General features: G+C 47.8%; 1 protein-coding gene across 1 annotated transcript; it reads left to right on the forward strand.

Annotated features, from left to right (window-relative positions):
- The first annotated feature begins 2,809 nt into the window (after positions 1 to 2,809).
- Positions 2,810 to 21,498, forward strand: LOC124019562 (receptor-type tyrosine-protein phosphatase-like N). Its single transcript, XM_046334929.1, has 13 exons — positions 2,810 to 2,918; positions 3,173 to 3,237; positions 8,999 to 9,208; positions 9,859 to 10,164; positions 10,596 to 10,743; positions 14,324 to 14,397; positions 15,039 to 15,116; positions 15,408 to 15,527; positions 16,390 to 16,556; positions 18,527 to 18,580; positions 20,265 to 20,329; positions 20,438 to 20,511; positions 20,682 to 21,498. The coding sequence occupies exons 1-13, from the start codon at positions 2,810 to 2,812 to the stop codon at positions 20,751 to 20,753; spliced, it is 1,542 nt and encodes a 513-aa protein (XP_046190885.1). The 3' UTR covers positions 20,754 to 21,498.
- The last annotated feature ends 1,243 nt before the right edge of the window (positions 21,499 to 22,741 follow it).

Raw genomic sequence — 22,741 nt, forward strand, 5'->3', positions numbered from 1 at the left:
TCATTTATTTTGGGATCCACCCTGTAAACCTCATTAGTAAGTGGAGAAGGAGAGTCATTTATTTTGGGATCCACCCTTTCATTTTGGAAGATCCATTTATTTTGGGATCCACCCTGTAAACCTCATTAGTAAGTGGAGAAGGAGAGTCTCATTTATTTTGGGATCCACCCTGTAAACCTCATTAGTAAGTAAGTGGAGAAGGAGAGTCTCATTTATTTTGGGATCCACCCTGTAAACCTCATTAGTAAGTGGAGAAGGAGAGTCTCATTTATTTTGGGATCCACCCTGTAAACCTCATTAGTAAGTGGAGAAGGAGAGTCTCATTTATTTTGGGATCCATTTATTTTGGGATCCACTGTAAACCTCATTAGTAAGTGGAGAAGGAGAGTCTCATTTATTTTGGGATCCACCCTGTAAACCTCATTAGTAAGTGGAGAAGGAGAGTCTCATTTATTTTGGGATCCACCCTGTAAACCTCATTAGTAAGTGGAGAAGGAGAGTCTCATTTATTTTGGGATCCACCCTGTAAACCTCATTAGTAAGTGGAGAAGGAGAGTCTCATTTTCCTCCGCGTTGCCTCTCCTCGATCACCTTTGACTTTTTTCAAAAGGAGGTGAGGCAGAATAGAGGAGAGAGGACGTGTGAGTTGAGGAAATCAGAAATAGAGGAAGCACTGAAAACAGACAAGATATCACTATTGTAAAATGTGTATAATATGTATAAACTGAAAGTAGATCCCTTAGTGTTATTGTTTATTAGTTTACTCCAATTGGGGGAGGAGTGGTGGGGTTTGTGGGGAATAATAAAGGTATATTCTAAAACAAAAGTGTGTATATGTATGTATGTACAGTTGAAGTCGGAAGTTAGCCAAATACATTTAAATTCAGTTTTTCACAATTCCTGATATGTAATCCTAGTAAACATTCCCTGTCTTAGGTCAGGTAGGATCACCACTTTATTTTAAGAATGTGAAATGTCAGAAAAATAGTAGAGAGAATGATTTATTTCAGATTTGATTTCTTTCATCACATTACCGGTGGGTCAGAGGTTTACATACAGTCAATTAGTATTTGGTAGCATTGCCTTTGAATTGATTAATTTGGGTCAAACGTTTTGGGTAGCCTTCCACAAGTTTCACACAATAAGTTGGGTGAATTTTGGCCCATTCCTCCCAACAGAGCTGGTGTAACTGAGTCAGGTTTGTAGGCCTCCTTACTTGCACACACGTTTTCCAGTTCTGTCCACCAATTTTATATGGGATTAAGGTCAGGGCTTTGTGTTGGCCACTCCAATACCTTGACTTTGTTGTCCTTAAGCAAGTGTGCCACAACTTTCGAAGTATGCTTGGGGTCATGGTCCATTTGGAAGACCCATTTGCGACCAAGCTTTAACTTCTTGACTGATGTCTTGAGATGTTGCTTCAGTATATTCACATAATTTTCATTCCTCATGATGCCATCTACTTTGTGAAGTGCACCAGTCCCTCCTGCAGCAAAGCACTCCCACAACATGATGCTGCCACCCCCATGCTTCACGGTCCTCCAAACATAACAATGATCATTATGGCCAAACAGTTCTATTTTGTTTCATCGGACCAAAGGATATTTCTCCAAAATGTACGATCTTTGTCCCCATGTTCAGTTGCAAACCGTAGTCTGGCTTTTTTATGGCGGTTTTGGAGCAGTGGCCTCTTCCTTGCTGAGTGGCCTTTCAGGTTATGTCGATATAGGACTTGTTTTACTGTGGATATAGATACTTTTGTACCTTTTTCCTCCGGCATCTTCACAAGGTCAGTTGCTGTTGTTCTGGGATTGATTTGCACTTTTCGCACCAAAGTACGTTCATCTCTAGGAGACAGAACGCATCACCTTCCTGAGCGGTATGATGGCTGCGTGGTCCCATGGTGTTTATACTTGCGTACTATTGTTTGTACAGATGAATGTGGTACCTTCAGGCGTTTGGAAATTGCTCCCAAGGATGAACCAGACTTGTGGAGGTCTACACATTTTTTTCTGAGCTCTTGGCTGATTTATTTTTATTTTCCCATGATGTCAAGCAAAGAGGCACTGAGTTTGAGGGTAGGCCTTGAAATACATCCACAGGTACACCTCCAATTGACTCAAATAATGTCAATTAACCATACAAGAAGCTTCTAAAGCCATGACAATTTTCTGGAATTTCCCAAGCTGTTTATAGGCACAGTCAATTTAGTGTATGTAAACTTCTGACCCACTGGAATTGTGATACAGTGAATTATAAGTGAAATAATCTGTCTGTAAACAATTGTTGGAAAAAATACTTGTGTCATGCACAAATGAGTTGTCCTAACCGACTTGCCAAAACTATAGTTTGTTAATAAGAAATTTGTTGAGTGGTTGAAAACGGGTTTGAATGACTCCAACCTAAGTGTATGTAACTTCAGACTTCAACTGTACTGTGTGTGTGTGTGTGTGTGTGTGTGTGTGTGTGTGTGTGTGTGTGTGTGTGTGTGTGTGTGTGTGTGTGTGTGTGTGTGTGTGTGTGTGTGTGTGTGTGTGTGTGTGTGTGTGTGTGTGTGTGCGTGTGTGTGTGTGTGCGTATATCACAAAAGTGAGTACACCCCTCACATTTTTGTAAATATTTGAGCATATCTTTTCATGTGACAACACTGAAAAAATTAAACTTTGCTACAATGTAAAGTAGTGAGTGTACAGCTTGTATAACAGTGTACATTTGGGGCTTATTCACACCCAAAATAAAGGCTCCTGCTCCTACCACCATCCCACCACCCCTCTCTCTCCCGGCCCCAGCTATATTAATCAATAGTTTGATGGAATGTTCCTGTCTGTCTCTCTACAGTGTGGTGGGCCCTGCCCTGACATTCCGTGTTCGCCCCAACAGCCAGAACTTGAGTGCTGAAGACGTGGCAGAGAAAGCCGGTAAGTGGACCTGTTACTGGGGTCAGACGGGGTCAAATTGACCCAATGTCCCGCTGCTCTATGTAAACCACCAAGACAATGTCTACACACACACACACACACACACACACACACACACAACTTGGACAAAAAGTGAGCTAGGGGTATAAAAGGGATTTTTGAACCACTCTGGTGTTTAAAAAAATATAGAATAGCAAGAATATTACTTTTTTGCAAGATTGCAACTATTTTATTTTGTTTCATAATTTACTCAGTTGCAGAGAAGAACTTTCTGGAGTCTGAAACTGCTCTGAAGATCCTGCAGACAGGTGTCGGTGAGGTAAGAGAATGTTATGCTGCATTTAGTGTGTGTGTGTGTGTGTGTGTGTGTGAGAGAGAGAGGAAGCGAGAGACGGGGGTCTCTTTGCAAACCCCCGAGCTGACAAGGTACAAATCTGTCGTTCTGCCCCTGAACAGGCAGTTAACCCACTGTTCCTAGGCCTCATTGAAAATAAGAATTTGTTCTTAACTGACTTGCCTGGTTAAATAAAGGTAAAATAAATACAATTAGAATATATTGGCATTCATCATCAATATTCTTTGCGTCCTTCTGTGCATTTTCACAGTCAAACTATTTTCCTCTGCCTGAAATACCTAGAATGGCTAAAATCCTTTGACATGACAAACGTATTTTGCGGTCGAATGAAACGTGCGCGCTCCCGAAAGACACAAGACTGTCTCTTTAATTCATATTGGTCACGCGCACCACTCCTCTCTTGGTCGTCTCACATCGTCCCTGGGCCTGAGCTAGTAGGTCACACTGCCGCCAAAATTCAATCAAATGATGCGCTATTTTCCACTTTATAAACGCATTATGGAAAGCAAGAGACATATCTTATTTTCTTTTGTGCACTATAAAAGTCAAGTCGTCTTTCTTTCACGGAAGGTGGATGTTGGGTGAGTGTCGCTTATACTTAGCCTACTAATAGGCTATTCATACTTTTGAATGGTAGATTTGTCTAGAGTTATTCTTATTATGGGCCCAAGTCGCGAATTGTATTTCTTATAGGCCTAATGTGATTATATAATAGTTGTATTTAGTTCCACTTCTACGATTTAGTTGCCATTTGTAAATTGCTTACGCATTAATGTTATCTGTTAGTTTAGACCTTTTCATCAGATTCTGCCGGCATAGCGCACGCACATCTACGAGATGCCCAGCCCGCGTGGTGTGTGTGGGATTGTCGCATGATTCGTTGTCAAATATTATGATTTGGTTTATCTGGGTATTTAATCACAATGAAGATTTTAACAACATATTCAAGAACGTACAACGAATTGAATGTGTTTGAGGACACGTCTATCAATATTCTAATATTTAACGGGACCTATATCTGGATACAGTAATTAGTGTTGGTGCACATTGTAACTGTATCTTGTTTGCATTTTGAATAGTTTCACATTGGCAATATCTCCTCTTGAATTATAAGAATTCTGCAATAATGTCCATTAGATTTTTCTTGGAAGTCTGATATTGTGCATACACACACACATGTACCAGTGTGTGTAATCTAAGTTTAAAACCCTTTAATTCTAGTTGTCAATTCCATTTTTTTATTTAGTGAAAAAAAATGTTAGGCCTTATGTTTGCTAACTGTTTGCATCACTCACAATAGTGATTAATGAAGTTGCATATCGCTTTTGGCAACAACAACCTGAGTTAAGACACTTGTGACAGAAGTCAATGTCTGCAGTAATGGAATGATCTGGAGTCTATCTACTGTACTGATCATCCTACTCTTCTATTGAATCAACCTCTTGGTCTCTCTGTTGTCTTCAATCTAAACTGCAGCCTCTTGGTCTCTCTGTTGCCTTAAATGAATCAGTCTCTTCTTCACTCCCCTCCTATACCCATCCCTCCCTCCCCTCCTATACCCATCCCTCCCTCCCCTCCTATACCCATCCCCCCTCTCCTCCTATACCATCCCCCCTCTCCTCCTATACCCTTCCCTCTCTTCTTCCTTCCCTCCCTCCCATACCCATCCCCCCCCCCTCCTATACCCTCCCTCTCTTCTTCCTTCCCTCCCTCCCATACCCATCCCCCTCCCCTCCTATACCCATCCCTCCCTCCCCTCCTATACCCTTCCCTCTCTTCTTCCCTCCCTCCCCCATCCCATACCCATCCCCCCTCCCCTCCCCCCCCATACCCATCCCATCCCCCTCCCTCCTATACCCATCCCTCCCTCCCCGCCTATACCCATCCCCTTCCCTCTCTCTCTTCCCCTCCCTCCCCTCCCATACCCATCCCATCCCCCTCCCCTCCTATACCCATCCCTCCCTCCCTCCTATACCCTCCCCACCTATACCCATCCCTCTCTCCCCTCCCATACCCATCCCTCCCCTCCCATCCCTCCCTCTCCTCCTATACCCATCCCTCCCTCTCCTCCTATACCCATCCCTCCCTCCCCTCCTATATGCATCCCTCCCTCCCATCCTATACCCATCCCTCCCTCCCCTCCTATACCCTTCCCTCCCCATCCCTCCCTCCTTCTTCCCTCCCTCCCATCCTATACCCATCCCTCCCTCCCATCCTATACCCATCCCTCCCTCCCCCCTCCCATACCCATCCCTCCCTCCCCTCCTATACCCATCCCTCCCTCCCCTCCTATACCCATCCCTCCCTCCCCTCCTATATCCATCCCTCCCTCCCTCCCCTCCTATACCCATCCCTCCCTCCCCTCCTATACCCATCCCTCCCTCCCTCCCCTCCTATACCCATCCCTCCCTCCCCTCCTATACCCATCCCTCCCTCCCCTCCTATACCCATCCCTCCCTCCCATCCTATACCCATCCCTCCCTCCCCTCCTATATCCATCCCTCCCTCTCATCCTATACCCATCCCTCCCTCCCCTCCTATACCCATCCCTCCCTCCCATCCTATACCCATCCCTCCCTCCCCTCCTATATCCATTCCTCCCTCTCATCCTATACCCATCCCTCCCTCCCCCTCCTATACCCATCCCTCCCTCCCCTCCTATACCCTTCCCTCTCTTCTTCCCTCCCTCCTCCTATACCCATCCCTCCCTCCCATCCTATACCCATCCCTCCCTCCCATCCTCCTACCCATCCCTCCCTCCCCCATCCTATACCCATCCCTCCCTCCCTCCTATACCCATCCCTCCCTCCCATCCTATACCCATCCCTCCCTCCCTCCCCCTCCTATATCCATCCCTCCCTCTCATCCTATACCCATCCCTCCCTCCCCTCCTATACCCTCCCTCCCTCTCTTCTTCCCCTCCCTCCCCCCTCCTATACCCATCCCTCCCTCCCATCCTATACCCCTCCCTCCCATCCCTCTCCTATACCCATCCCTCCCTCCCTCCCCCCCTCCTATACCCTTCCCTCCCTCCCCTCCTATACCCTTCCCTCCCCTCCCCCTTCTATACCCTTCCCTCCCTTCCCTCCTATACCCTTCCCTCTCTTCTTCCCTCCCTCCCCTCCTATACCCACCCATCCCTCCCTCCCCTCTTATACCCATCCCTCCCTCCCATCCTATACCCATCCTTCCCTCCCCTCCTATACCCATCCCTATCTCCTCTCCTACACCCATCCCTCCCTCCCCTCCTATACCCTTACCTCCCTCCCCTCCTATACCCTTCTCTCTCTTCTTCCCTCCCTCCCCCCTCCTATACCCATCCCTCCCTCCCATCCTATACCCATCCCTCCCTCCCATCCTATACCCATCCCTCCCTCTCATCCTATACCCATCCCTATCTCCCCTCCTATACCCATCCCTCCCTCCCCTCCTATACCCTTCCCTCCCTCCCCTCCTATACCCATCCTTCCCTCCCCTCCTATACCCATCCTTCCCTCCCCTCCTATACCCATCCTTCCCTCCCCCATCCTCCTATACCCATCCCTATCTCCTCTCCTACACCCTTCCCTCCCTCCCCTCCTATACCCTTCCCTCTCTTCTTCCCTCCCTCCCCTCCTATACCCATCCTTCCCTCCCCTCATATACCCATCCTTCCCTCCCCTCCTATACCCATCCCTCTCCCCTCTCCTACACCCTTCCCTCCCTCCCCTCCTATACCCTTCCCTCCCTCCCTCCCCTCCTATATCCATCCCTCTCTCCCCTCCTATACCCATCCCTCTCTCCTCTCCTATACCCATCCCTCTCTCCTCTCCTATACCCATCCTTCCCTCCCCTCCTATACCCATCCCTCTCTCCTCTCCTATACCCATCCCTCTCTCCTCTCCTATACCCATCCTTCCCTCCCCTCCTATACCCATCCCTCTCTCCTCTCCTATACCCATCCCTCCTCCCCTCCTCCTCTCCTATACCCATCCTTCCCTCCCCTCCTATACCCATCCCTCTCTCCTCTCCTATACCCATCCTTCCCTCCCCTCCTATACCCATCCCTCTCTCCTCTCCTATACCCATCCCTCTCTCCTCTCCTATACCCATCCTTCCCTCCCCTCCTATACCCATCCTTCCATCCCCTCCTATACCCATCCCTCTCTCCTCTCCTATACCCATCCCTCTCTCCTCTCCTATACCCATCCTTCCCTCCCCTCCTATACCCATCCTTCCCTCCCCTCCTATACCCATCCTTCCCTCCCCCCTATACCCATCCTTCCCTCCCCTCCTATACCCATACCTCTCTCCTCTCCTACACCCTTCCCTCCCTCCCCTCCTATACCCATCCCTCTCTCCTCTCCTACACCCATCCCTCCCTCCCCCTATACCCATCCCTCCCCTCCTATACCCATCCCTCTCTCCTCTCCTATACCCATCCTTCCCTCCCCTCCTATACCCATCCCTCTCTCATCTCCTATACCCATCCCTCTCTCATCTCCTATACCCATCCCTCTCTCCTCTCCTATACCCATCCTTCCCTCCCCTCCTATACCCATCCTTCCCTCCCCTCCTATACCCATCCCTCTCTCCTCTCCTATACCCATCCCTCTCTCCTCCCTATACCCATCCCTCTCTCCTCTCCTATACCCATCCCCCTCCCCTCCTACACCCATCCCCTCTCCCCTCCTATACCCATCCCTCTCTCCTCTCCTTTACCCATCCTTCCCTCCCCTCCTATACCCATCCCTCTCTCCTCTCCTATACCCATCCCTCTCTCCTCTCCTATACCCATCCTTCCCTCCCCTCCTATACCCATCCCTCTCTCCTCTCCTATACCCATCCCTCTCTCCTCTCCTATACCCATCCCTATTTCCTCTCCTATACCCATCCCTATCTCCTCTCCTATACCCATCCCTATCTCCTCTTCTACACCCATCCCTCACCCCTGCATCCCCTGATGTCAGTTAGGTCAATTCACCTCATGTCCAGATCTTAATACTCGTCTCCAGAAACCGGTCATTCAGCTCTTCCCCCTTTCTGTTTTCTTCCCCTTCCCCCCTTTTCTCTCCATCTCTCATCTTCGGGCCCCTTTAGAATATCAGGTGAAGCATCCCCCCCCCATATCTCAAACTATAGCTCCACCTTTCACCCCAATGTCTCAGACTATACCTTCACCCCCTACCCCAATTTCTGACTATAGCTCCACCCCCCCACCCCAATCCCCCATGTCAGACTATAGCACTCCCCACCCCAATGTCTCAGACTATAGCTACATCCCCCAACCCCCAAATCCTTCAGCACATTCCTGGGGCCTCTGAAGAGGAAAGAGAGGTCAGGAGGGCAGGAGAGGCAACCGTGGCAACCAGGGAGTAGAAGGAGAGATGAAAGAGAATAAATGATTGGGGGTCAGGCTGCAACAGTACTTGTGTTGCATTCAGTGGGGTACAATGTAGAAAAACGTTTCGCAACGTGAATATCTCTGTTCTGATTTGGACTTTTCACTCTGTTTCAAAACATTTTCACCCTAATGAACACCACCCAGGTTTTCTCTCATCCACTTCCTCAATAATAATAACTTTGATCAATTATTCTGTTGCAGGACATTAGTGGGGCTCTAAAGAACCAGAGTCTCATCCTTCCACTAAAGGATAAACATTATTGGCTCATCAGTGAGATATTCAGCTAACAATTTTGTTTTCCTTCCCTCTCTCTTTGTCTCTGTCACCTCCCCTCTCGACAGAGAACTGATGGGCGGGGCTTACCTCAGGCCACCCGGGTCCGAGATGGCTCCCGTTGGGTGTTCATGACCATGGTGGGCGTGGCCTGTGTTGGCGGGATCCTGGTGGCGACAATGACCATCGTCTGCCTGCGTCGCCACACCAACCGCCTGGCGTCTGAGAAGCTAGGCCTGGGCCCAGAGGGAGGCAGCGTTACACACCAGGAGTACCAGGTAGGTGCACACACACACGCACACACATAGGTAACTAGACCCAGCTGTCAACTGACACCTCACAGCCATGCAGGACCAAGTCAAGTGGGAGTACTGTAGACTATAGACAGACAGCACATTTCTCGATGAGATATGATTGACAAACCAATTTACCCTCGGGGATCAATAAAGTATTTATCTTACATGGGTTTGTCCAGCCGCTATATCTTAGTTTTCTTATGTCGTCCTCTCTTCACCAATGTCAACAGTGTAATATTCCCTAAAAATAATATAATAATAATATATGCCATTTAGCAGACGCTTTTATCCAAAGCGACTTACAGTCATGTGTGCATACATTCTACGTATGGGTGGTCCCGGGGATCGAACCCACTACCCTGGCGTTACAAGCGCCATGCTCTACCAACTGAGCTAAAAACAACTCACAAACAGTCCAACATGAACACATTCACTCTTCAGTTTTCAACCTGCACAAGGATTCACTAGTCTGAGACATGAGCTGTATTGAAAGAGACCTGTGTATGCTGCAGACCCCAACAACCCAGGACTACCAGTGTGACTGTATCGCGGGACATTGATCCCTGATTTAGTAATACATTGTGTCTGTAGAAAACCCATTGACTGTCATGGTCCCCTTCTCCTTCTGTCAGGACCTGTGTCGTCAGCACATGGGATCCAGGGGACTCTTTGAGCGTCAGGAGGGGGCAGGAGCTGCGGGGGGCGGTGGGGGTGCTGGTGGTGCTGGTGGTGGTGGTGGTGGAGGAGGAGGAGGAGGTGGTGGTGGTGGAGGAGGTACGGACACGTCCAGGGTGAGCAGTGTGTCGTCCCAGTTCAGTGACGCGCCCCAGCCCAGCGATGCGCCCCAGCCCAGCCCGAGCTCCCACAGCAGCACCTCTTCCTGGTGCGAGGAACCAGCGCAGACCAACATGGACATCTCCACCGGTCATATGATCCTGGTCAGTGTCACTCTGAACATTTACTCTATGCATTCATTCATTCATTCATTCCTACTCTGCCTCAGATCTCTCTACCGCTGTTCTGACGAAACCTGGGTTCAAATAGTATTTGTTTCCCATCAAATACTTTTGCTGCGCTTGATCGAACTTGCCTAACTTCTTTCCGCAGTGGAACCAATGGACTAGTACCAAAAGTGCAAATCGTACCTACCTGGCACTGCAGGCAGGCTCAATCAAACCCTAAAAATATTTGAAATAAAACAAATACTATTTGAATCCAGGTCGGGTACTGACAAAAATACACATTAACCATCAGACTCTAGAAGACAGATTCATCCAGTTGAAGGCATTGACAGAGGAAGAGTGTAGTGTATTATATAAGTAAGAGTCACCCTAGTACTGAGAACCTCCTCTGTCCTCATAACTCACAGGCTTACATGGAGGACCACCTGAAGAACAAGGACCGTCTGCTGAAGGAGTGGGAGGCCCTGTGTTCCTACCAGGCTGAACCCAGCACCATGTCTGTGGGGCAGAGTGACACCAACCTGAAGAAGAACCGCTGCCCTGACTCTGTGCCCTGTAAGTTCTTCTTCCCCTCATCCTCCTCTTTCTTCTACTCTCCTTTCTTCCACATCTCCTCCTTCATTTATTTTCCCTTTGTATTTTTTGAGGTGATTTTTGTTGAACAGAAAGTGATAGCCTGGGTCCCAGGGCTGTTTGGGCTGTTTTGCTCCTTGTCAATCTCTCACCAAACATTTCATGTCAACCGATCTGAGACCAGGCTAGGAGAGTGGACGGACAGGAAAGTTAAGGGGAGATCTAGTCAAAATGACAGTGGGTCAGATTAAACCCACACAGACTGTATGCTGAGGGTAACCGGCGGCACCACCAGCTAGACCACCCAGGTGGCCTGGCCTCCTAGATTCTAGGTTAAACCACCCAGGTGGCCACCATGATTCTAGGTTAAACCACCCAGAGGGCCTCCGTGATTCTAGGTTAAACCACCCAGGCGGCCTCCGTGATTCTAGGTTAAACCACCCAGGCGGCCTCCGTGATTCTAGGTTAAACCACCCAGGCGGCCTTCATGATTCTAGGTTAAACCACCCAGGCGGCCTTCATGATTCTAGGTTAAACCACCCAGGCGGCCTCCGTGATTCTAGGTTAAACCACCCAGGTGGCCACCCTGATTCTAGGTTAAACCACCCAGGTGGCCACCATGATTCTAGGTTAAACCACCCAGGCGGCCTCCGTGATTCTAGGTTAAACCACCCAGGCGGCCTCCGTGATTCTAGGTTAAACCACCCAGGCGGCCTCCGTGATTCTAGGTTAAACCACCCAGGCGGCCTCCGTGATTCTAGGTTAAACCACCCAGGCGGCCTCCTAGATTCTAGGTTAAACCACCCAGGTGGCCACCATGATTCTTTACTAGATTCTTTTTTCTTTACTAGATTCTTTACTAGATGCTGTTCTTCCACTAACCTCACTGCAACTCCCCTCCAAGTCTCCGACCACTGCCTTGTATCCTTTTCCCTCTCGCTCTCATCCAACACCTCCCACACTGCCCCTACTCGGATGGTATCGCGCCGTCCCAACCTTCGCTCTCTCTCCCCCGCTACTCTCTCCTCTTCCATCCTATCATCTCTTCCCTCCGCTCAAACCTTCTCCCACCTATCTCCTGATTCTGCCTCCTCAACCCTCATCTCCTCCCTCTCTGCATCCCTTGACTCTCTATGTCCCCTATCCTCCAGGCCGGCTCGGTCCTCCCTCCCGCTCCGTGGCTCGATGACTCATTGCGAGCTCACAGAACAGGGCTCCGGGCAGCCGAGCGGAAATGGAGGAAAACTCGCCTCCCTGCGGACCTGGCATCCTTTCACTCCCTCCTCTCTACATTTTCCTCCTCTGTCTCTGCTGCTAAAGCCACTTTCTACCACGCTAAATTCCAAGCATCTGCCTCTAACCCTAGGAAGCTCTTTGCCACCTTCTCCTCCCTCCTGAATCCTCCGCCCCCTCCCCCCCTCCTCCCTCTCTGCAGATGACTTCGTCAACCATTTTGAAAAGAAGGTCGACGACATCCGATCCTCGTTTGCTAAGTCAAACGACACCGCTGGTTCTGCTCACACTGCCCTTACCCTGTGCTCTGACCTCTTTCTCCCCTCTCTCTCCAGATGAAATCTCGCGTCTTGTGACGGCCGGCCGCCCAACAACCTGCCCGCTTGACCCTATCCCCTCCTCTCTTCTCCAGACCATTTCCGGAGACCTTCTCCCTTACCTCACCTCGCTCATCAACTCATCCCTGACCGTTGGCTACGTCCCTTCCGTCTTCAAGAGAGCGAGAGTTGCACCCCTTCTGAAAAAACCTACACTCGATCCCTCCGATGTCAACAATTACAGACCAGTATCCCTTCTTTCTTTTCTCTCCAAAACTCTTGAACGTGCCGTCCTTGGCCAGCTCTCCCGCTATCTCTCTCTGAATGACCTTCTTGATCCAAATCAGTCAGGTTTCAAGACTAGTCATTCAACTGAGACTGCTCTCCTCTGTATCACGGAGGCGCTCCGCACTGCTAAAGCTAACTCTCTCTCCTCTGCTCTCATCCTTCTAGATCTATCGGCTGCCTTCGATACTGTGAACCATCAGATCCTCCTCTCCACCCTCTCCGAGTTGGGCATCTCCGGCGCGGCCCACGCTTGGTTGCGTCCTACCTGACAGGTCGCTCCTACCAGGTGGCGTGGCGAGAATCTGTCTCCTCACCACGCGCTCTCACCACTGGTGTCCCCCAGGGCTCTGTTCTTGGCCCTCTCCTATTCTCGCTATACACCAAGTCACTTGGCTCTGTCATAACCTCACATGGTCTCTCTTATCATTGCTATGCAGACGACACACAATTAATCTTCTCCTTTCCCCCTTCTGATGACCAGGTGGCGAATCGCATCTCTGCATGTCTGGCAGACATATCAGTGTGGATGACGGATCACCACCTCAAGCTGAACCTCGGCAAGACGGAGCTGCTCTTCCTCCCGGGGAAGGACTGCCCGTTCCATGATCTCGCCATCACGGTCGACAACTCCATTGTGTCCTCCTCCCAGAGCGCCAAGAACCTTGGCGTGATCCTGGACAACACCCTGTCGTTCTCTACTAACATCAAGGCGGTGGCCCGTTCCTGTAGGTTCATGCTCTACAACATCCGCAGAGTACGACCCTGCCTCACACAGGAAGCGGCGCAGGTCCTAATCCAGGCACTTGTCATCTCCCGTCTGGATTACTGCAACTCGCTGTTGGCTGGGCTCCCTGCCTGTGCCATTAAACCCCTTCAACTCATCCAGAACGCCGCAGCCCGTCTGGTGTTCAACCTTCCCAAGTTCTCTCACGTCACCCCGCTCCTCCGTTCACTCCACTGGCTTCCAGTTGAAGCTCGCATCCGCTACAAGACCATGGTGCTTGCCTACGGAGCTGTGAGGGGAACGGCACCTCAGTACCTCCAGGCTCTGATCAGGCCCTACACCCAAACAAGGGCACTGCGTTCATCCACCTCTGGCCTGCTCGCCTCCCTACCACTGAGGAAGTACAGCTCCCGCTCAGCCCAGTCAAAACTGTTCGCTGCCCTGGCCCCCAATGGTGGAACAAACTCCCTCACGACGCCAGGACAGCGGAGTCAATCACCACCTTCCGGAGACACCTGAAACCCCACCTCTTTAAGGAATACCTAGGATAGGTTAAGTAATCCCTCTCACCCCACCCCCTAAGTTTTAGATGCACTATTGTTAAGTGACTGTCCCACTGGATGTCATAAGGTGAATGCACCAATTTGTAAGTCGCTCTGGATAAGAGCGTCTGCTAAATGACTTAAATGTAAATGTAAATGATTCTAGGTTAAACCACCCAGGTGGCCACCGTGATTCTAGGTTAAACCACCCAGGCGGCCTCCGTGATTCTAGGTTAAACCACCCAGGCGGCCTCCGTGATTCTAGGTTAAACCACCCAGGCGGCCTCCTAGATTCTAGGTTAAACCACCCAGGCGGCCTTCATGATTCTAGGTTAAACCACCCAGGCGGCCTTCATGATTCTAGGTTAAACCACCCAGGCGGCCTTCATGATTCTAGGTTAAACCACCCAGGCGGCCTTCGTGATTCTATGTTTTTGTTTTGTGTCTTTGCTCTGCAGATGATCACTCCAGGGTGAAGATGAAGGCGGAGAACAACCCCTCCAGGACCGACTACATCAACGCCAGCACCATAGTAAGAAGTCATCCTGATCCCCGCTGTCACCATGGTACCTGTCTAGTTAACTCAGATCCATACCAGTGAGCAAAATTGGTTGAAAGACATCTTTTTAACGTCTTTGCAACCAAAAATATGTATTTTCAACATCTTGTGCTCATAGGGATAGATCCCCACACAAAGCCTTCTCTATATATCACTCTGATCTGTTTTAGAAAAGGGCCTCGGGGTAGAAGTACTGATCTAGAATCCATATGATCTGTCATTCTGATCTAAAAGACTGATCCTATATCAGGACTCCTACTCTGATACTCTTTTTGAATATGGCGCTGGTCCCACCTATGGCCCTGTAGCCGACTCCGACACCAACACTCCATTGATCAAACTGGAACACTAGTTGTGGAATCTCTCCCCTGATGCTTCCCAAATGGTACTCTGTCCCCTACCCAGTGACCAGAGTGCTATGTGCCCTGCTCAAAAGAAGTGCACTATATAGGGAATAGGGTGCCATTTGGGAAGCAGATCCACTCACCCGCCCCGTAAATGCCACTGGTCAGTGAATGGAGCCGTCGCCACGGCGACCACCAGTGTCCATGGTGTCCTCTATTGTGGATGCCAAGAGGTGACCCATGATGACCTTTCCCCTCTGTGACCCCTAGATTGAGCATGACCCCCGGATGCCAACGTACATCGCCACCCAAGGACCCCTGTCTCACACCATCGCCGACTTCTGGCAGGTCAGTCACTCCGGATGAGTATTTATATGTGTGTAATATGAATACAATTCAAATGCAAAACTTTATTGTCCATTTAGGGACATGCCAATTTGTTGCTGCTGCTTTAATCTAAATGTTTTAAGAATGTACCCTAACCTGAACCATATAATGTGTATAAACATTTGTTCACATAAATCAACACTCAAAACACATGTCAATGTGATGATGAAAGAAGATTACATTATGATGTTATTGGTCTCCAAGCTCTATGTTTACATGTTCTAGTGTGTGTGTGATGGTGTTCCTCTATAGATGGTTTGGGAGAATGGCTGCACGGTGATAGTGATGATGACAGCCCTGGTTGAGGACGGAGAGAAACAGTGTGATCGCTACTGGCCTGACGAGGGATCCTCCCTATACCACATCTATGAGGTGTGTGTGTCTGACTCGGTGTGTGTGTGTGTGTGTGTGTGTGTGTGTGTGTGTCTGACTCGGTGTGTGTGTCTGACTCGGTGTCTGACTCGGTGTGTGTGTGTGTGTGTGTGTGTCTGACTCGGTGTGTGTGTGTGTGTCTAACTCGGTGTGTGTGTGTGTCTGACTCGGTGTGTGTGTGTATCTGACTCGGTGTGTGTGTGTGTCTGACTCGGTGTGTGTGTGTATCTGACTCAGTGTGTGTGTGTATCTGACTCGGTGTGTGTGTGTATCTGACTCGGTGTGTGTGTGTCTGACTCGGTGTGTGTGTGTCTGACTCGGTGTGTGTGTGTGTGTGTGTGTGTGTCTGACTCGGTGTGTGTGTGTGTGTGTGTGTGTCTGACTCGGTGTGTGTGTGTGTGTCTGACTCGGTGTGTGTGTGTGTGTCTGACTCGGTGTGTGTGTGTGTGTCTGACTCGGTGTGTGTGTGTGTGTGTCTGACTCGGTGTGTGTGTGTGTGTGTCTGACTCGGTGTGTGTGTGTGTGTCTGACTCGGTGTGTGTGTATGTGTCTGACTCGGTGTGTGTGTGTGTGTCTGTCTGACTCGGTGTGTGTGTGTGTGTCTGACTCGGTGTGTGTGTGTGTCTGACTCGGTGTGTGTGTGTGTCTGACTCGGTGTGTGTGTGTGTGTGTGTGTGTGTGTGTGTGTGTGTGTGTGTGTGTGTGTGTGTGTGTGTGTGTGTGTGTGTGTGTGTGTGTGTGTGTGTGTCTGACTCGGTGTGTGTGTGTGTGTGTCTGACTCGGTGTGTGTGTGTGTGTGTGTCTGACTCGGTGTGTGGGTCTGTCTGTCCTGATCTGTAACAATGGTCTGTGTGTCCATCAGGTGAACCTGGTTTCGGAGCACATCTGGTGCAATGACTTCCTGGTTCGTAGTTTCTACCTGAAGAACGTCCAGACCCAGGAGACCCGCACACTCACCCAGTTCCACTTCCTCAGCTGGCCTGCCCAGGGTATCCCCACCTCCACACGCACCCTACTGGACTTCCGCAGGTACCGCATGGACATTGAAGCAGGGTTGTGTTTACTAGGCACGAAATGTGGGTGGAAATGGACTGAAACAGGGAGTGACTACTGCTCATTTTCAATTTCCGTTTGAAAAACACTTTAAAACATTGCATGCTATAATAATGAACACAACCCAGATATACAGGACAATAGAATGTTTGACATTTTGAGGTTTGGAAGGGATTTTATTATATGATACATCCTATGGTTATGCCAGACCATGCTCCTATCTCGTTTGGTCTCAAATTCCTTTGTCACTCGTCAACAGTATCAGTTTCACAGACCTTTCTCTGTCCACAACTCCTTATAATCCTAAATCCATTTTACTCATCTGATCCCTTCTAGATGATGGGATGACCAACACATATACAACATATGTCATTTCACTCATCCATCCTGCTGTCTTTCCTTTTACCCTCTGTCTCTCTGTGTCTCTCTGTCTCTCTGTGTCTCTCTGTGTCTCTCTCTGTCTCTCTCTGTCTCTCTCTGTCTCTCTCTGTCTCTCTGTGTCTCTCTCTGTCTCTCTCTGTCTCTCTCTGTCTCTCTCTGTCTCTCTCTGTCTCTCTCTGTCTCTCTCTGTCTCTCTCTGTCTCTCTCTGTCTCTCTCTGTCTCTGTCTCTGTGTCTCTCTGTGTCTCTGTCTCTCTCTGTCTCTCTGTGTCTCTCTCTGTCTGTCTGTCTTTACTGTTAGCCTCTCTGTGTCTCTCTCTGTCTCTCTCTGTCTCTCTCTGTCTCTCTCTGTCTCTCTCTGTCTCTCTGTCTCTCTGTCTGTCTCTCTCTGTCTCTCTCTTAATTAGCTCTCTGTCTCTCTCTGTCTCTCTCTGTCTCTCTCTGTCTCTCTCTCTCTCTGTGTCTCTCTCTGTCTCTTGTCTCTCTGTAGTCTCTCTGTCTCTCTCTGTCTCTCTCTGTCTCTCTGTGTCTCTCTCTGTCTCTCTCTGTCTCTCTGTGTCTCTCTCTCCTCACATCTCTCTGTCTGTCTCTCTCTGTGTGTTGTCTTTACTTAATTAGCCTTTCTCTTTCAATCCCTCCTCACATCTCTCTGTCTGTCTCTCTCTGTGTGTTGTCTTTACTTAATTAGCCTTTCTCTTTCAATCCCTCCTCACATCTCTCTCTCTGTCTCTCTCTGTGTGTTGTCTTTACTTAATTAGCCTTTCTCTTTCAATCCCTCCTCACATCTGTCCCTCCTCTTCTTTGCTCTCACACATCTATCTTGCGATGGAGGTCAGCGGGCTCATGATATTTTACATATCTGTCCGTGTCATCTTTGTGATTTGCAGCTAGTAGTCTGGGTCCAGTTGCATAGTCACAAAAATGATCATGGACAGGTGTGGCTGCAGCAGGAGGTCCATCGCCTAACCCCTTTGCTCCCTCGTCTCTCTCCCTGTTTTATACTCTCTCTGTCTACATTTCTCTCACCCTTTTGACTCTCCTCCTCATCATTATGCTGCGAATGCTCCTCTTTATCTAGAAGTTATTTTCATCCTATAATGCTTGTTAAACTGGAGTGGAGCTTCAAACAGGGCTGTTTTCCTCCATATTGAATACACACTGACTGCTTGTTTAGAACCGCTGGGCTGCGTTCCAGTGCGACTTTATTGCTGCCAGATCTCCTAATGGTTGCATAGGTCTTTAAAAAAGATCAGTGAGCCACATCGTGTGATTACGCAGTCTGATGCCCAACTGCACAGTCAGATGACGTGGCACGCAACCATTGGTTGATGCAATGCAACATCTGCAATGTAAACGGCCTGGAATGCGACTTTAACAGTTTTATTAATTAGGACACGGCTGCAATCGAGCTAGGATTTGTGTTGTTGTCCTCATTTTAGCTTATCTGACGTTTGTATGACTTGCCATTGTCAAGCATGATCAATATATATATGTTCTCCATCAGTGTTCACTATTCATTCAGTATTCACTTATATTTGATCTCCCTCTCTCCCTGCTGCTCCACAGAAAGGTGAATAAGTGCTACAGAGGCAGATCTTGTCCGATCATTGTACACTGCAGGTAAACCAACGTTTGCAATACCACTTTTGTCCACATGGTGGCAGAACTTCGCCATTCTCTTTCAGATGCTGGCTTGGTTCAGATGTTGTCGGAGAGAGTGTAAATGTAGCACTGATGTTCCACTATATTGGCCCAGATGCTTCATTGGCCGCCCTAACAATGAAAATAAATGTCTTAAAAAAATGGAAGACAGTCGGGACGAGGCAAGACAGGTGCGACCCTTCTGACCCGTGTGGCTCAGTTGGTAGAGTGTGGCGCTTGCAACACCAGAGTTACAAAAACAGTATGCACTCACTGCTGTAATTCGCTCTGGATAATAGTGTCTGCTAAATGACTAACACGTAAAAATGGCATTCTAGCTAATGAGAGGGCAGATACGCGTGTGAACAACCGCAATGGTATTTGCTAGCTGGGATCCTTGAGACGTCCCTATCCCGTTGAATTGTAAAACGGTTAAAGATCCCGCATAGCACAGGCCAACTTCAATATAAAGTTGACTGGATGTCACGTGTTCTACTTATACACGCGCAACAACCTAAGAATTACAAAACTTATATTCGATTAAATAAACCTCACGTAACAAATAAACCATTTTTTGTTAACCAAATTCGACATTCATTGACCACCATACAAAAACTCATTGCTTGGTGTGCGGAAAGAAAATGAAAAAAAAACCCACCTGCTGGGGAACAGAGATTTTGGGCCGAGATATCCCTCTCACTTCGCCTCTTCCTCTGTGAAAGCACTCCATTATCTGTGGTGGTGTTATGACTAAATAATGCATGCTACATAGATTAGATTGACGTTTATTGTCCAACAAGAGAATTCTTAGCACAGCTTGCACATTACATACACAAAACACAGCAGGAAACAAACAACCAGAGGGGGCTGGTGGGAGGAGCTATAGGAGGACTGCTCATTGCTAGAATGGAATCAATGGAATGGTACCAAACACATGGAAACAACGTGTTTAACTCCGTTCCATTGATTCCATTCCAGCCAATACAATGAGCCCGCCCTCCTATAGCTCCTCCCACCAGCCTCCTCAGCAAACAACTAAAATCAAATCAAATGTATTTATATAGCCCTTCGTACATCAGCTGATATCTCAAAGTGCTGTACAGAAACCCAGCCTAAAACCCCAAACAGCAAGCAATGCAGGTGTAGAAGCACGGTGGCTAGGAAAAACTCCCTAGAAAGGCCAAAACCTAGGAAGAAACCTAGAGAGGAACCAGGCTATGTGGGGTGGCCAGTCCTCTTCTGGCTGTGCCGGATGGAGATTATAACAGAACATGGCCAAGATGTTCAAATGTTCATAAATGACCAGCATGGTCGAATAATAATAAGGCAGAACAGTTGAAACTGGAGCAGCAGCACAGTCAGGTGGACTGGGGACAGCAAGGAGTCATCATGTCAGGTCGTCCTGGGGCACGGTCCTTGGGCTCAGGTCCTCCGAGAGAGAGAAAGAAAGAGAGAATTAGAGAGAGCATATGTGGGGTGGCCAGTCCTCTTCTGGCTGTGCCGGGTGGAGATTATAACAGAACATGGCGAAGATGTTCAAATGTTCATAAATGACCAGCATGGTCAAGTAATAGTAAGGCAGAACAGTTTTAAGTTGATTTGTTTATTGTTCAGTCAGTGGTTTGGTCTATCAATGTTAAGATCTTCATGTTATCCTACACAGTGATGGTACAGGCCGGACTGGCACCTACATCCTGATTGACATGGTTCTGAACCGCATGGCCAAGGGTAAGCATATTAGACTGTCCATTTCCATGTATGTAAATGTATGTGTGATCTTGGTATAGGAGTGTTTTCTGCATGCATTTTTGGCTTAAAATTGAAGTTTTATTTCAGGAGTGAAGGAGATTGACATTGCTGCTACCCTGGAACACGTCCGTGACCAGAGACCAGGGATGGTGCGCACCAAGGTACTGTCATAAATACAACCTTGTGTATGTTTAGTATATCATCTATGGTGGATAAATTCCCAAACATGACATGCATTGCGTCATCAGACCATAATGTACATCCACAATTGGATTATAACCTATCTATTCACTGTTCAATTTAAATCACATAATGATCATTTTCCCTACAGGAACAGTTTGAGTTTGCCCTGACCGCTGTGGCGGAGGAGGTGAATGCCATCCTGAAAGCCCTGCCCCAGTGAAACCAACTCGATCCAGACCTGCCTACCTGCCTGTACCACAGACCCCCCCCACTCAATGATCCTTCCCTTGCGCCATGGAATTATATCTGCAATCATCAACTGTGTCTTACCTCACCTTTTCTCTACAATATGGTGTAGAATGACCAAGCTGTCCTTTGTGCTTTCTCTCCTGTTTGAATGATGCCTTTGATTTCTTGCTATTCTCTGTGGTGGTGATGAGGAAGAGGGTGTTTCTGTCCTCCGACAGAGTTCCCTTGTGAACAGTGTCCAGGTTATTGGGGTGAGCTGAGATGGCGTATTGTTCTCTCAAAGGTAGATAGAAATCATCATATTTTAACGTTTTACATCAAAGAACTATGTCCTTTTCAGAGTGTCATCACAAAGGTTTCGGCTGTGTTTGGTGAATGAGGATGGATGTGAGTCAAGAAGGCTTGCCAGCTGTCACTCTCCGATTCTCCCTGCTCCTCAGAGCGTATTTGTTTACAATTGACCCAAATCTCAAACCCTGCTCATTCACATTCCATGTTCTCGTGTTTTACTAACTCTAGGTAAAATGACTAACCCATACTTCCCTCTTCTCTTCCTGTGCCATATAGATTGTTGTAAATTATTTGTTCAATTATTGTTGTTTACCTCAAGCAAACCAGAAAAAAATAAACAAAAAATGTTAAAATATGAAAAATGCCTATTTTGTAACTTTGTGTGGTAACTAATAAACGTTGATGTGTCTGTTGCAAATGCTTAATAGACTGAGTGCTGTTTTCTCAATGTTTATTTATTGTGCAGGTTTTCATTGTTTTTCAAATCCTACCAATCACAATCGTTCAAGGGGTCAAATTAGTTTTCAAACATGCACGTGTCGTATTTGCCACGCAAACAGACTGACGTCTCCTACTGCCAACGAGAGCCAGTGTGAGGTAAGGTTTCATCCCAATATGCTGACAAAATCATCCAATCCAAGTGTTATGAACATTCAACGTTACAGTAATATAAATGTACTTTCAACCACGAAGTCCCTTTGATTCAATTTAAAATAACAAAGTTTTTGGCCAGCCGTGAAGGCATATCGCGCGCCAGAGAGGAAGAGCTAGCTAACTTCAGGCATAGCATCCCCTTCATACAGAGAGAATTAGTGAAAATGTGTACTTTTTTACTCACTATTTTATTGGCCAGTCTAGTTTACGTTCGACTATAATCTGATAGCAAGAGGTGGGGAAACTAGCTCCGGCTCGGAAAACGGTTTTGATCGGTCATCCAACTCGTAATTCCAAATCGGGCATCTTTCTTTTTAATTTTTTTAATTTATTTTTTATTTTTATTTTTTAAATAATTATTAGATCGGGCATCTTTCAGAACTCCGTCCTGAAGATCACCGACGTCATGATTTGAACTCTGTTTTTGTCCCGAGTTCCCAAAGCCGCGTTCAGAACAACTGGGAACTCTGGGAAAATACGAGGTCAAATCATGACGTCAGTTATATTTAGGTCGGAAAGTCGGCGCTCCAGAAAGAGTACCCAAGTTCGATTTTCCCCAGTAGGACCTCGTTTTTTCCCTAGTTCCCAGTTGTTTTGAACGCCCTGAAGTCGGATGTCAAGAGTTCCCAGTTGTCATGAAAGCACTGTTAGAACATGTGTAGAGTGTATGTCATAAGGTAGATCATCACAGAATCCGCGAAAACGAGTTATTGTTTTCTCTGATATATGCCTATACTTTAAGTCCTCATATTGATACTGGGTTTGGTAGACAGCAATATTTTGAGGGTCTAACAAAGTGGGATTTAACAACAGGATGCAGGATCACCATCACTTCAATCAATCAATCAACCAACCATAGAAGGGAAAGGCTGTTAACATTTAGGCCCTAATGTATGTTTAATCTCTTCATTGCTAGCAAGGCAGTGAAGAGCTCAGTAAGAGGATTGGGTTGTTTTTCAAAGTGGAGATCGTTTACCAATGAAAGTGAATTCCATAAATTTCAAGCATACAGTA

This window comes from Oncorhynchus gorbuscha, unplaced genomic scaffold (assembly GCF_021184085.1).
Source record: "Oncorhynchus gorbuscha isolate QuinsamMale2020 ecotype Even-year unplaced genomic scaffold, OgorEven_v1.0 Un_scaffold_633, whole genome shotgun sequence".
Lineage (NCBI taxonomy): Eukaryota > Metazoa > Chordata > Actinopteri > Salmoniformes > Salmonidae > Oncorhynchus > Oncorhynchus gorbuscha.

Excerpts from the sequence above, each read along its gene's own strand:
- LOC124019562 (XM_046334929.1), top strand. The coding sequence starts at position 2,810 with ATGGAATGTTCCTGTCTGTCTCTCTACAGTGTGGTGGGCCCTGCCCTG. Across the intron at positions 18,581-20,264 it reads CCGATCATTGTACACTGCAG|TGATGGTACAGGCCGGACTG; the intron begins GTAAACCAACGT and ends TATCCTACACAG. Across the intron at positions 20,512-20,681 it reads CAGGGATGGTGCGCACCAAG|GAACAGTTTGAGTTTGCCCT; the intron begins GTACTGTCATAA and ends TTTTCCCTACAG.